This window comes from Notechis scutatus, chromosome 6 (assembly GCF_049901735.1).
Source record: "Notechis scutatus isolate UNSWTSFEM ecotype Mainland chromosome 6, rNotScu1.2, whole genome shotgun sequence".
Classification (NCBI taxonomy): Eukaryota; Metazoa; Chordata; class Lepidosauria; order Squamata; family Elapidae; genus Notechis; species Notechis scutatus.
This window is the reverse complement of record NC_142014.1, coordinates 53,687,613-53,703,299: the sequence shown is the minus strand read 5'-3', so window position 1 is coordinate 53,703,299 and position 15,687 is coordinate 53,687,613. Positions and strand designations below refer to the sequence as shown.

The 15,687-nt window shown below is 38.3% G+C and overlaps 1 protein-coding gene across 1 annotated transcript in view; it reads left to right on the top strand.

The window, feature by feature from the left end:
* Positions 1–372: 372 nt before the first annotated feature.
* MICALL1 (MICAL like 1) overlaps positions 373–15,687 on the top strand; it is a 39,536-nt gene continuing 24,221 nt past the window's right edge. Inside the window, exons 1-2 of the mRNA XM_026694901.2 lie at positions 373–2,043; positions 14,893–14,941. Of these exons, the coding sequence (XP_026550686.1) occupies positions 1,898–2,043; positions 14,893–14,941 (195 nt within the window). The 5' untranslated portion in view covers positions 373–1,897. The remainder of the gene's footprint in view (positions 2,044–14,892; positions 14,942–15,687) is intronic.

Here is a 15,687-nt window from a genome sequence, read left to right as displayed (position 1 = left end):
TTGTACTACTGAGGGGAGCTGTATGGAAATAAATGTTCTTTTCAGTAGGAAAGAAGCATTACTTCTTAAAACAAACAAATAAAAATGTGTGTAGCACTATTAATACCAGAAATAAATCACCACAGCTATTTGGTGGCACTGCTGGTGTGGAAACACAACTCGCTGCATTGTGAATAGAACTGAGTGTGTTCCGCTGTTTCCTACACAGCCATTGAATTTCTAATTTCACTACAGATAATCCAACCTCTTAGAACTGCATGGAAACACACACTCTCATTCATACTGTCTATTAATTTTAGATAACATTTCCAATAATTCCTATATTTTCCTATGGATAGCATAATTACTGACAGTAGAGGTAGTCCTCGACTTACAATCATTCATTTAAAGACTGTTTGAAGTTACAATGGCACTGAAAAAAATTGATTTATGACCGGTTTTCACACTTACTACCATTGCAGCATCCTCATGGTCAAGTGATCAAAATTAGGATACTTGGCAATGGCATGTATTTATGATGGTTGCAGTCAGGGGTGGGTTTCTTCAGGGGTTCTGTCCACCTCTGTAGAACCGGTAGCTCTGAAGACCAGCAGACATAGAACCTGTTCTATGTCTGCTGATGTTTTTGCCCACCCGCCCACCTGAGCTCTTACTTGATCTTTATTTCCTGATTTTTCAACTTCAGCTACAAAGGAGCCACAGCTGCAGTTAAAAAAACAAGAAAAGAGGGCAGGGATGCTGGTAAATACCGAACCGGTAGTTAACCCTTTTGTATCCCACCTCTGGTTGCAGTGTCCTGAGATTCTGAGAAGCAAAATCAATGGGGAAGCCAGATTCACTTAACAACTGTGTTACTACCATAACACCTGCAGTGATTCATTTAACAACTGTGGAAGAAACCTCATAAAATGGGGCAAATTTTACCTAACAACTGTCTTGCTTAACAACAGAAATTTTGGGCTCAAGCAAAACCTCAAATTCAAACAATATTTCAAATTATTAGATCTTTACCCAGACACCCTGAATAGTTTTGTCTTGTATCTGCAAGGGAAAAAAGGATTCAGGATTTATACCTATCTCAGATTAATCTAATTGTGTGTATGGACATTTGATGGTGTGAGGATTTAGCGAAAGGCATCTTGATGAAGGGAGGAGCCAATGTATAAATCTGGAATTTCATAATTTTAGGTTCGTGCTTCCCATTCAACAGAGGCACAATGGAGGGATAACCTGGAGAGAGTTTGATGTGATGTTGCCAGATCTAATTGTGAATCTTCCTTTCTTGAATGCTCGGGATCCCCATTCCCATTCAAGCCCTAAAAATGGATCAGGCCAAATGTCCCTTGGCCCAGTGTTTCCACAAAGGTCAGAGTAGGATGTCCAGGTGGTCGTGGTATAGTTTCCTTAAGCTTTCTGAACATGGAGACTCTATTGAGTGGCCGTAAAGGGCAGCCCCTAACTAACAACCTCCGCAGAATCGCGAGGCGGCCGCAGGGTGACTCTTCCCGGGCCTCCGTTCGCACCCAGCCGACTTCTGCCGTCCCCGGTGTGACCGATGACTAAGAGCAACGCACTGCGCGGAGATGATCATGGGCGGAGAAGGGACAGGTCTGAGCAGAGTCCGACGGTGCTGCTGGGCGGGAGAGGAAGGAGGCGCCCCCCGGGGGTAGGAGGGGAGCGGGGAACCGCCAGAGAACCCGAGCGGGGAACGGCGCAGCTCAGCCTCCCCGCCCAGGCACCGGGCCGGGAGCCGCACTAGCTCGAAGGCTCGGCCGCGCCGCCTTCCGTTGGCTCGCCCGGGAGGCGCGCCCAGTCCGGGCTGCTCTCTCCTCTGCATCCATGCCGCTTTCCCAGGCAGAGGCTCCCTGAGCCGGGCTCCCTCTTTTCTTCCTTTCCGATGTCGGGCCCCCGCAGCGCCTTGCAGGCCTGGTGCCGCCGCCAATGCGAGGGTTACCCGGGTGTGGAGATCCGAGACCTCAGCAGCTCCTTCCGGGATGGCCTGGCCTTTTGCGCCATCCTCCATAGGAACCGGCCTGATTTGCTGTGAGTACCGGGCGACCGCCTCTCGTTCCCCACCCCTTACTCTCCACATACTGGACGTGCGGGACTAGGCCCAGCAACCTCGAGCTCGGCTCGACCACCAGCCGCTCGAGGAGGAGCTTCTCTCCAGCTCCCGAGTGGGGGAACCAGCGCCTTCCTCCTGGGAATTTTGAAGAGGGAGAAAAGATGGGCTACTGGCTAGAAACCCTCGCTGGAGAGAGGCGCCCCCTCCCAGAGACGGACATGAAGTCGTCTTAAACTAGTACTTAGAGCCTTAGAGAGACCCCCACCCAGCTGTTCATAACCCTCATAGCAAAGGCACCAACTTGCACTCTTTTACTCCATAGCAACTGATCCCCAACAAGGACTGTTTCCAACTCTGTAATCAGTAGTGCAGTGCAACTGAAAATTCATTGTGTAAAAAGAGCCTTGTGTGTCTGACATGGGATCTACTCCCTGTAATTCAGACATTGCCTGAAATAGGGTGAATATTCAGTTGTGAATCGTGTAAAACAAGTGTATAAAACTGGTTCCTGATTTTTGGGGCTGAAAATTTGATGAACCCCTTAATAAATATACCCCTTAAATATGAATCCCTTGATTTCCTTTCTGCTCCAAATCAAACGATAACCAATCAAAGTTCACATTTTAATAATTGTAATCTTGCTTCTCTACAGTAATGAAATGGATGTGCCCGCTTTCATGACAAAAATTTTATGAAGCTGAGTTTTATGCTTCTCAGATTTAGCTAAAAGTCAGTTTCAGTCTTCCTCCTTGTTCCTCATCTCTGAGATGGTTTGTTCAAGAAATGGAAATGTCATCCTACTATAGAGTGATATTTTTAACATCACACTCTTTTAGTTCAAGCTGATTGAAAACCTGGCCTGTGTCAAAATAGCCCAGCCTTCAACACAAGAAAAAACAAGTGTAAGACTATTTGTTTATCACATTTCTACACCACCCATCTCGTCTAAGTGACTTTCTAAAGCTTTTATGAACCAGACCATAATCAGGGAATACTGTTTGAAGCTCTGTGAAATACCTTTTTGTAGTGTCAGCTCTATGATTCTAACAGACATAGCCAAATAATATATGAGAAGAGTATTAGAACCTATTCTTTTTGACTATGAAAACATATGAAATCTTACTTTATGGTTGTACTTTCCTTTTCAGAACTTTTCTCAAATGAAAATTTCCACCCTGCTTTGCTTGATGCTTTTTAGTCTTTTTTGATGTTGCATGGATATATGGATGGGCCATTAGTTTAATTTTCTTATCCTAAAAGAGCTTTCCAGTTTGGAGATAGATATTGGAGTTCTGGTAATAATCATGAATTAGAAACTCAGTTTTAATATTCAACTATTTCATCTAAGCCAAACAATAAAAGGTTTGGTAATATTTTTATTTATTACAGTAAACACTTTATTTATTAAAATATAGGCTTCTGCACATTTTGTCAGAAGGTGCCTCTAGGCAGCTTACAACCAGTAAAACATCAGTATGAAGCATGAAACATTAAGACAATAAATAGTCATATAATGTTTTATTAAAAATGACAAAGATAAGGAAGAGAGCCAAGTGCACATTGAAGGAGGTGGGGTCTTATCTCAGTCTATTAACCACCTCCTGAATGACCCCCCCACACTTTTGTAAATCATTTCACAATTGTAAATACATCCACAAACATTACCTTTTTAACAGTTGTCATGAAATAGTTGGCAGTACATGATTGGATTTGTTTTTTTTACAGAATTTCTAGTTAGTGCAAATTCAGATGTTTTCAGAAAAGGAATAGATAAATGTTCACTGTCTTAAAAACAGTATAAAATTAGTATGTCCCATCCCTGATATTTAACAGAATTATAGTTTTCAAATGTATTCTTGCCGGCAAATAGTAATGCTTCTCTTTTGTAATGTTATCTTGCAAACTTATGTTGCCATAGTCAAACTACTTTGTTGTCCATGTTGTTTCAGACATGTTTGAAAAAAACACATTGATCTAGACAATATCTACTGAAACTAGCAAAATATGATCCTGTATGTGTCTTATATTTATTTCTGTGTTATATAATGGAGAGGGAGTTAAATGTGCTTATTTACTAGATTTTTAAACCCCTGCAATTGTATGAGTCAATTTATAGAAAATAAATGTTCTACAATAATAGGATAATAATTATTACAAATATAACCATAAACAACATTTAACATTTAAACTGGAATAATATATAAACAATTCTTACGGTTCATTCCAATTAGTTAAAACCCCTCCAGAAGACCTCTGTTTTAATGTATTGCTTTTTCTAATCAGAATAAGTGCTTGGGTGGAATGTGCAGGAAGGTGGGGGCAGGAAGGTCTCCATCCGAAGATGCTTTCATTTTTAGCTCTGGGTAAGCCTGAGCTGCTTTCAAACAATAGGTGTTAATAAATTAACTTATTTATTCTCACGAGACCAGTAAACCAACTTAATGAGGTGAGTTTATGCAAAGAATCAAACTAAATAAATGAATTAAGTTTAAAACTAACCAACTTTGCACATAGTGCAAATGGCAGGTCTTTAGCTGGCGGTTAAGTATATTATGTAAATACATTTACTGAGTCTGATCCAATTTAACTCTGGGGAAAAATATTGCAAATAATTATTTGGGGGATATTTGTCTATCCTACATATCTGTTAATACTTCTTCTTCCGTCTGCCTATCCCATTATAATGCTATGGTACAATTACAGAATTATAATTGGAAAGCACAGTAGAAATCACCAAATTCAAGCTCTTGTTTAGCGCTGTTCTCTTACAACTGGATAACTTTTTAAAATATGACAAATTAGTAGCAGAAAAACTAAAAGACTGTTATTACCATCATCCTCATCTCATTTCTATGCCATCAGTTATCTCGATAAGGTTTATAATTATAATTGGCCATGAGAATTAAGAATAGAAATGTCTTTAGTAAATTTATGATCTATATGGAAGTACTGTGTTAGCAACCTTTTTTATCTTGGTGCCTTCCAGATACAGTTAAAATTCTTGAATTATTGAAGTACAGTACCTGGAGAACATCAGATTGAGGAAAGCTAGATTATTTGTTTTTATCCCACCTTTATTATTTTTATAAATAAGGCAGAGAACAAAGAGATACTTCTTCCTTCTTCCTCCTGCTATTTTCTGTACAACAACAGTTCTGTGAGGTGAGTTAGGTTGAGAGAGAGTTACTGACCCAAAGTAGGCTGCTGGCTTTCATGCCTAGTGGCAGGAGAACAACTGAAAGTCCCATGGCTTCCAGCCTGGTGCCTTAACCACTAGACCACATTAGTTCTCTATTAGATCATAAATTATATAAATTAGGTATGATATTGATGATTGACTGATAAAGATACTTGGTGATAGTCATTCAATAGTTTTTAAATGAATATGACGGCGTTGAGGGTCTATGAAGCAGCTGTCCAATAAGCACAAGGCGTTTGAAGCAAGTTGTTCCAAAGAGATGAATTCAGCTCAGAGCCAATTAAGCACAAGGTACTGCTCTGAAATATCTCAGCTATGAATTTCTGCTCTTGCAAATGGTCTAAGTAAGCACTTCTTAGTTAACGGTAGTGAACTGCATTGCCAACTTGACAGATAGAGCCTTACAAGGACATGCATGGCATGTTAAGAAATAAGTTTCCAAGGAACAACTGAAGGGAATGTTGAATCATTTTAACTGCTTCAGCATGTCTTGACTTGGAAGCTAGAGGATCAAAGGATAGAAAGAAATGGTCAAAAATCACTCCATTGGTAGATCAAAAGAAATCCTGTTTTTACCTAAGCTTTATGTTATCAGAGCCCTTGGTGAACTGGTTGGCATTTTATGACATAATACAAAATGTCATAAAGGATTTCCTGTAGTCAGCTGCTGATATTTGATTGTGCTATATATAGTTCAACATGGGCTGTTTCAAGGCAGATACATCTCTGAATATCTTCCTGAATTCTTAGGAACTTTTCTAGTATATTAGAAGCTCTGCCTTTGTTGAAGACATTGAAGAATGTGGCAAGGAAATATCTCTGAAACAATGACCTACCAGGTCATGAGCTGTCTAATTATGTTTTAAAGCACTGAGCTCAGAATACTGTTTTCCAATGAGAAGCCTAAATTCCTGTTGGTAATTAAAAAAACCCAAAACATTTTAAAAATGAGTTGTAACAGTTTAGGAATGAGGCTTGATAGGTTGGATCCCTCCTAACCTCTTCAAAATGGTTGTCCAAAAAGACTTATGCCAAATGGGTTGCAGCGATGGATAATATGATACCAGATGAGGGGTCCCTCCAGTTGGATGGCATTCAATATGCTATTGAGGAAGAGCTGAGGATTTTTTTACAGTACTGTTGGAAGTTACGATTCCCCTCTCTTCTAGGAAAACATTAGAAGGGGAAGGAAAATTCCCCTAAAAGAAAGGAGAGGTGAAAACACAAGCAGGGACAGCTCCATTAGCTCCCACCTTTGCATGGGACACATTAGCTAGGATCCTTTCCCATAGAAATCAAATAGATAGCAAACAGCATAACAGGAAACTCAGGATATTGCAACCAGGTGCAAACTGATAGCTACAAAGGATCAGGGAAAAACAGATTGGACTATAAAACAATTACTCCTACCAAAATCCCAGGAAGAGACCCCAATTTCAGAGAGACAGGAATTCAACACACACAAATCAAAGACTTCACTTACAAATCAAAGAACCTGAAGTGTATAAGAGAGAGGTTTTCCTACTCACTTATTAGATTAATCCTAGGAACGCTGTGAGATTTCTTCTTATCTGCCTTCCTATTAATAAACTGATTTTGATTTTCAATGTAGCTGACCAAATCATTTTGCATTAAAACCTCCAAGCTGGTAAATTTGAATCCACAAAAGGAAAGAACTTTGCCTTTTTCCTTAAAGGGCAAGGCTTCTTTTTTCCTTTCCTCAGTACTATAGTATCTGTGATGCAGCTGCATTAGAGTCAATAGGGCATCTTGTTCCTAATGTTGCTCTGTAGGAAAAGAAACTCTCAGGATGTAAAGACAGAATTATAACGGGATTATGGAACATGCAAAAAGCACAACACAATGAAAGATTAAATGAATCTATGACATATTGGGGGCAGGGTGTGATAGCTGAGTAATTAAAGACACTGAGCTTGTCAACTGCAAAGCTGACAGCCCAAGTTCAAGATCCGAGCCCTACACAATGGGGTGAGTTCCCTTTACTGGCCCCAGCCCCTACCTACCTAGCAGTTAGAAAGCATGCAAATGTGATTAGACAAATAGGTATCACTTTGGTGGGAAGGTAATAGCGTTCTGTACACCTCGGCATATAGTCATGCTGGCTATATGATCAGGAAAGGGGTCTTCGGACAATGCTGGGTCCCTTGGCTAAGAAACGGAGATGAGTACTGCCCCTAGAGTTGGACACAACTGGACAACTCTACAGGGGAAACCTTTACCTTACCTTTTGTACAGGTTTAATTGAAATGGATTAAAAATTGAGACCTTCAATCTGAAAATCATACTGCTTACCTCTCAGTATATAAAAAACAAAAAAAGGGATGCCACTGCTTTCATAGTCCAGAAGATATAAAAAGACAGTACCTGGGTACAATACAATGACTAATTTCATATCAAATAGACTCTGTGGACAATCCTTTAATATGGTAGTTATCTAAGTTTATGCTTTAATCGCTGTTGCAGGGGGGAAAAAAGGAAATTCACATGTTTTCTAGTCAATCTGAAATTAACCGAACGTGTAAGGGCCAGCTCAAACTGGAAGGAGTCTAAGGAGGTATCTTAGAAAGCAGCAAGGACACACCTGGGACTGATATGGTTGCAGAGCATTCTGAGCAGCTGGAAGCAGCAGAGAATGACATTTCTGATCTAGGATCTCCTCCTAGCCCTAAGGCACATAGGGCTCGATGAAGGGCAGAATGGAGAATATCTGAGCAGCTCTTTGACACACAAGGGTGTTTCCACTGGTAATTGCTTGCACCTGGTAGAGGCTCTATTTTAGAACCACCGCTAGCAATCAGTCCCTTGTTGGGAACAAGTACCTGACTGCATCTTGTGAAAAACACCCTTTTGCTTTTTCACCATGACCTACATTTCTATCTTTTGGTTTGTCTTCTGACACTGACTCTGCATCCTTCTCTGGACTAATGAGCTTTGGCTTCTCCTCAAGCAAACTGCTCAGAGAGGTGAGGACGTGCATTTGAAGTGTGTGATTACACACCCTGTTTGTGCTGCCTGCATTTTCCTTCCCAGTAACATTTACAGCTTTTTCTGTGCTTCTTATTGTTGGAGTCAAGAAAGCCAAAGTGGGAAAGAGAAAAATGTAGTTGAACTATGTAGCCTAGGAGGCTGAAATGAAGCAAAACAATTAATTTGTTCCTGCCAATCCAGATTTGTTTTCATTGCTAGCGTATGTTTTGGATGCCCAAAACAACATCTATATGCATGGACATCACCAGATAGAATACCCAGAAATGGAATTGACTATATCGGTGGTATAAGGAGATGGAAAAACTTAGTTGCAAAGTTGCGGCCAGGGGCTGACCATGGAACAAGTCATGAACTATTCATGAGTAAATTCTAAGTCAAGCTAATGTTAGGAAAGCAGAGCCAAACAGTTTCCCAAAATGATATTGAATACACCCACACCCACACACAAGGAATAATTTTGAAGTCCTGAACCTTATTGATAGAGAGCTGAAGGAATTATATAGTGAAACCAAAGAAGTTATTAAGGATGAATATGAAAGCAGATTGCCAAACATCAAGAAAAAGGAAAAAAATAAAAATAAAAATAAAAAAGTAAAATAGATGTTGGAACAAATAATGGAAATTGCTAAGAGAAGAGAAGCCAAAGCTAAGAAAAAAATCTCATGAAAGAACTTAACAAAGGATTTCAGAAAGCTGTTAACAGAGACAAAAGTAATATTACATTGATATTGAAGATTAAAGCAAACATGGAAAAGTAGGGAAGGACTTCCAAAATATCTCTAAACACAGAAGCTGGTTCCATTATTAATTAGTATGTCATTGGTTAGGTAGTACCTTATGTTAGGGATAACATTGTTTACCCTAACTGGTTTGGGTAAAAAATAATAAATAAGTTATCATGGTTTGTTGGTTAAAGTGTGTGTAACTTTAACTACAAGAATGTAATTAAGGGTGTGGTTGTAAAAGCACCATAAAAGAAGCAAGTCAATTGCAGCTCTCTCTCTCTGGCTTAATGATCCCTAATTACTGGATGGATTGATGACTGTGTTTTTCCTTACTGAAACGGAGGAGAGAAAGGAGTGTTGATTTCTCAAGGAGAGAAGAGATAAAACGGACTGATTTATTGTAAGTGAACTGACATTAGCTATTCAACACGGATTTTGCAAATTGAGTATCCCCGACTGGACTGACTGAAATGATACATGACTAATGGACCGTTTATTTTGACTATGCTATAATTCCTAATGGAATAAACTATATTTTTGATAGCACAAGCGTATCTGTTTTTTACTGCGTGTTAACTAAAATACAAACTTATCTCACACATTTACCTGTCTGCCTATCTGACTACGCTACACATTCTGTTTAGTTTGTTTTCCTTAACACTCGTTGGGGAATTCAGGCTTAACACCTTATTCCAAAAAGATCAAATAGGGATGGAAGGAATATATTGAAATTCTACACAGTAAAGATGTTAGCATCTGAGATATCTTAGAAGATCTTCCATACTTTACAAGAGCTTTTGGTACTAAAATATGAATTTGGATAAGGACTCCAATAATTATCAAGTGGAAGACTACAGGAATTGATGGAGTGGCTATAGAAGTATGGATTGCAGCAGAAGAAAAATCAGAAAGATAATAACCAAGCTATGCCACAAATTTGAGAAATGGAACAATGTCCAAAAAAATTAGAAGAGGTATGTCTATATACCAAAGCCAAAGCAAGGACATTTAACAAATTATGCAAAATATCTCATAATATCTTAGGATCATCCAACACAAATTAAAGCCCTACATAGAAGGAGAGATACCAGACATTCAAAATGACTTTAGAAAAGGTTAGGGAACCGGACTTCCGGTTTGTCGGCCGAGCGGCAGGGATTTGCGAAGCTGCGCGATCCCTGCCGCGCTAGCCGTTTTGGGGCTCCGACCCAGCCGGGTGCGGAGCTAGGCTGCAGGGGCAGCTGAAGGTAGGGGATCCGGAGAAGGGTTTGGGGTGCTGCAGACCCCTCCCTGGCCAGCAGAACCCCCTTTTCCCAGGACGGTGCAGCGGCGGTCCGTAATGCCGCCACAAAGAAGCTGGCAGCCGGGTAAGAATGCGCAGGAGGAAGTGGAGAAAGTGATTGAGAGGAGAAAGTTTTTCTTGGCTCCTAGGACTTTAAGACATATTTAATAAAATTCCTGAAAAGTATGACTTTCTGAATAATACCTGCCAGAAGAGAAAAAAAGCGGCTGCTTGAAGGTGCTGAAAGGATAGCTTTCCCTCTTTTCCTACGGAATAAATAACTGGATATTAAGAAACCTATTTTTTTAGGTGGAAATTGGTTTTAAGCGTGAGTGGGAAGAGAGAGGATTAAAAAGAAAATATTTGTATGCTAAGATTTGTTGGAGCAGATGCCTTAAGGATTTGAAGACTAGAATATACTGTAACAAGACTTTAAACAGATTTGGACTTTCTTTCTCTTTGATTGATATCACCCCAGAAGGAGAAAGTGAGAACCCTGCCTTGGTTTGGACTGATTGATAATTTTGGGACTGTTTTATCTTTTTTATTTTCTTTTGAATATTCTGGTTGTTGCAAGAAGAAAGAAGGAGAAAAGAAAAGAAAAGATTTATAATGGCTCTTTCTGTTGAGGAACTAAGAAATGGTGTAGAAGAAGCTTTCCTTTTCTTAGAAATGGCGCTTACTAATTATCAACAAAAATTACAACAGATGAAGACAGCAGAGGAACAAGAAAGAAAGGAAGGAGCCATCTTTAATGAATTTCAGAATTTGATCCAGAAAAAAAGAAGAGAGAAAGAAAAGAAAAGAAGAGAAAAGAAGAAAACTAAAGGATTTAAGGACTTAAGATCTAAAAAACATTTAAGAAAGGGAAAAATAAAGTGCAAAACCAATATGATGATTGTAAACAAAGGGGAAAAGAAATACGACAGAGAAGGGAAGCCGGTAAGGCAGAGGCTAGAAGAAGGGGGGTAGAAAGGTTTGTTGGGAAAAGAAAGAAAGGGAAAAGGTGGAGAAAAAGCTACAACGTTTTGAAATTAAATGGAAAAAGGAATTTTTATGGATAATGGATAAAGTAAAAAGATTTTGCAAGGTACATAAGATGAGATGGTAGTATTGCAATGGTTTAAGAGTTGATAAGAGATTAAAATGTTAAAATGTTTAAAAATGATTGGTTTTAAAACTTAATAATAGGAGGGGTTTAGAATATTGTTTTAATTAAAGAGTTTAATAAAATTATGGTATTGATGTTATTATGAAATTTTTATTATAGTATTTCTTTTAATATTTGGATTTATTCTCTAATTATGCACTTAATTGTGTTGGATGTATTAGTTAGATAGAATGTACCAAGCAAAATCTGATTGGGTATTAGACATTATTTTAAAGATTAATTTGATTAACTTAGGGGGGAGATAGAAAGGCATCATACTCTGATTAATGATTTCAGGAGAAACTGATTTTCTTTTTTTTATAAGGATGAGACAAAGGGATGATAAAAATGGACAAAAGATACAAATATAATGATTTAAACTAAGATGATTAATTAAGGTAGAATTAAGAAGTGTGAAATATGTGGAGAAGTTAATATAGAAGGCTTAGAATGGTAAATAAAATAAGTAATGATATGTAAGATGAGCATGAATATAATTGAAGTCCATGAAGAGAGAGACACCTGGGTCCAAGTTACTTTCCAAAAAGATATTTTTTTATGTTTTGTGTGTTGTGTGTATATGTCTTTTTGGGGGAGAATTGGTAAAAACTTGTAGAAATATAGAATGAGAATAATGGTAACTAAGTCAGAAAGAAACAGATGAAATAATAATAATGATATTGAATAAGAGTAAAGAGAAGTAAAGAGAAATTGAATAAGAGGTTTTGGTATATTATATGGAAATGGTTTAAAACAGAATCATAATTTATCTGACTTGTTAAATTTACAAGGGAAAAAGTTTAAACATGTAATGAATAATGATAATTTGTGTGTTTTAAAAATTAATAAAACTTGTTTTAAAAAAAAAAAAAGAAAAGGTTAGGGAACCCAGACATGATTACTGATGCATACTGAATAATTGAGAAGGCCAAAGGTTCCTAGTGATGTATTCTTAAGTTGGTTGTTGTTTTAACCTTGGATGCCATAGATTTTATTTTCTTGTTTTAGTTTTAATATTTGCATACTGTCTAGAGTCACTGTTGTGAGATGAGCAGCTGTATAAATTATACCCCCCCAAAATAAGACTATTTTCTAAAGTAAACAATGTGTTTTGTTATTTGTAGAAAAAAAAAATTTTAAACAAGTTTTATTGGTTTTTGATTTTTTGATTGTGTCTATCGTATCACAGTATGGAATGTCCTTAAAAATGGGAAACCTAGGACATCTCATTGTCCTTAAGCAAAAGTTACACACAGGTAGGAAGCTACAGTCTGGATGGAATATGATGAAAGAGATTCGCCCCAGGTTGACAAGAGTGAGGCAGGACTTTCTCCTCCTTTATTCAACCTCAGGATGGAATATATATTGAAGAGGGTTGCATTTGAAGAAGATGAGCATGGTTTTAAAATTGGAGAAAGAAAAAGCAATAACCTGTGCTATGGTGATTATGTTATTTTGATAGCTGTAAATGCCAATTATTTGGAAATCTAATAATGAAAGTCAAGGAGCATGAGGAAAAAATGAATAAGATTAAATATAAAGAAGGCCCAATAATGACAACAGGTACAACAACCAACCTTAGGATTGACAATGCATTGACGTGGTGGACAGTTTTTGCCTTTTGGGTTTGACTAATATCAACTGTAAATGAAATATCAAAAATATTCTGTGGGCTAGTACTTGGTATAGGAGAGGTGAAGACCTTGGATATATATACACATGCCTTGACAACCTGTATCTAAGAAGATCAGAATCTGTAAAAGAATTCAGAGATGACTTTGGATTAAAATGAAAGAACCAGGCTAGAGCTCTTACTTGAGACAAATGACAGCTGAAATTATACCTTTGAACTTATGGTGCAAAGATTCAGCTGTCTTGCAAAGTCCATGATGCTGGGAAATTTGAAAGGAAAAAGAGGGACAACTGCAGTAATAGATGGTGATGGACTTAATTACACTGGCAAACTATGCTTTGTCAGAAGACCTGAAAGGCCGGATCATCTTAGAGAAAGTATATCTGATTACTAGGAGTTAACATGGACTTGAAAATACATAATAAAGTCCATCAGCAAGTACTGCTGACTCTAAAGGCAGAATAGTATCAAATTATACCAAAGTCCAATATTGAGGCTAATTTCTGGGTTCATAAATGAAGCTTATGGAGATGTATATTTTTACCCCGAGAGTTATTAAGCTCTGCTATGCAACAGTAAGAATGGTACAGGTTCTGCTGTGTTGTGTGTAACCTTTATTAGTAGATCTTGCCTCAAATTTAAATTATTCTAAATTTCCATACTGAGTAACCATAAATAAAAAGATAAACAAATATATGATATGAGTGGTAAATAACCATAAAACTCACTTCCAACTATATGTGCAGTTATTATTTGATTTTCAGGTCCCGTTGCTCTCATTGTATAGCAAAATAGGATTTAATCAGCTTTCCCCTCTTCAAATTTGTTTAGGAATTATTAAAAGAGCCACCTGAGACATTAGTCCCCCTTTTCCCGCCCTTTTGCCCCCCCCCCCCCCCCCCCCCCCCCCCCCCCCCCCCCCCCCCCCCCCCCCCCCCCCACCTCCAAAGCCGCCCCCCCCGAGCTCGGCAACTCCCCCCCCCCCCCCCCCCCCCCCCTCATAAAACCCCCCCCCCCCCCCCCCCCCCGCTCCCCTTCCGCCCCCCGACTCCCTGTGTTAGTGTATTCTGTGCGTATTGTAAAAACATATCTGCCATCTGCAACAACAACAAAAATGTACTGATCCCGGACTTGTATTGTGCTTTTCTTAAATAAATAAATTAAATAAAAAATACATTTGTCAAGAATCATAGCTATAACACTTGACTACTATTAAGTGTTATACCTATGATTTTTGATGAATTACTGTATTTCTTTTCCTTTTATGAACACTGAGAGCATTTGCACCAAAACAAATTCCTTGTGTGTCCAATCACACTTGGCCAATAAAGAATTCTTTTCTATTCTAAATTTAGTTTCACTGTCTCTTGAATTTAGCTTCACTGTCAGCACAGTTTTCAATAACTATTCACACTTTCAGCGATTTTCTCACATAGTGGAAACATGTGCAAGGAAACTGTGTAAAGGAATTGAGAAAATGGAGTGTATCCATGAAAAATGGTTTTGAACCTAGATTTCAGGTGAACCCATTGGGACATATTTTGGCAAGTTGCAAAGAAAGAGCTGTAAAGCTGTTCCTTTGCTTATCAGAATGCTTTTTATGCTAGATCTCTTTTTTTTTAAAGGCACTTCTATTGGGATTGTTTTAAAGTTACAGTTTCCTTCCACAATTTAAAGCTTTCTTGTTCAACTGTAATATCAAAGAATGAACTACAAAGATTCTGTTCTCTGAAAATGTTACTAGTGGTAAAAGTGGAAATACTGCAACACTGAACTGTATAATCTAATGTACTTGTTCTATGACAATCTCTTTTCTTTTCATTTTGCAGGGACTTTACTTCCCTGTCCAAAGAAAATGTATATGAGAACAATCATTTGGTAAGTTCTGGCCTCTGGCTTCATTGCAATTATACTTCATCCTGCTTGCTTTTTAGTCCCTTTTTCCAACTGTAGTTGATATGTCTGCTAAGAAAATCAGCAGACATACATCAACTTGAAATGCATGTGCTAGTTGCATTAAATGAGTGCCATGCATGCTATGGATAGATGACTAGAAACCTGCTGCTGAAAAAAACTGATTTTTGTTAGGATGAACTCAGCTTTGTCTGACAGGGTGTTATCCAGATGTGTTGATTTATAATGCTCCATATTTCTGGATAGCATGACTATTAACCAGTTCTAAACTTGTAAATACCAATGCATCTGGAAATCATCAAGTTTGGGAAAGCTGCAGCAAAGACATTTGTTGAAGATATAAAGACAAGAGAAATAGAATAAAATACCAGTTCTGAAAAGCAGGGGGGAGAGAGAGAAATTTCAGTGTCTCACTTTCTGAGTTATGTATTTTCACATTTTTATCAATATTCATTAAGTGCAGCCTTTTCCAATATGGTATCTCTTGCAGTGACAGCGGCTGATTGACTTTGTCTTGGCCCAGGAATTGTCTGGTTAGTATCTGAATGGGGATTTTCAGAGCTATGGGCTTGACTGGGAAGTTGAAAAAACTCTGAGAAAAAAACAATGGCAACACAGTTCCATATTGCCAACAAAAGAACTATATCAGAGGATATCAGAGGTGGTATTCAGCAGGTTGTGACCAGTTCTGGAGAACCGGTAGTGGAAAT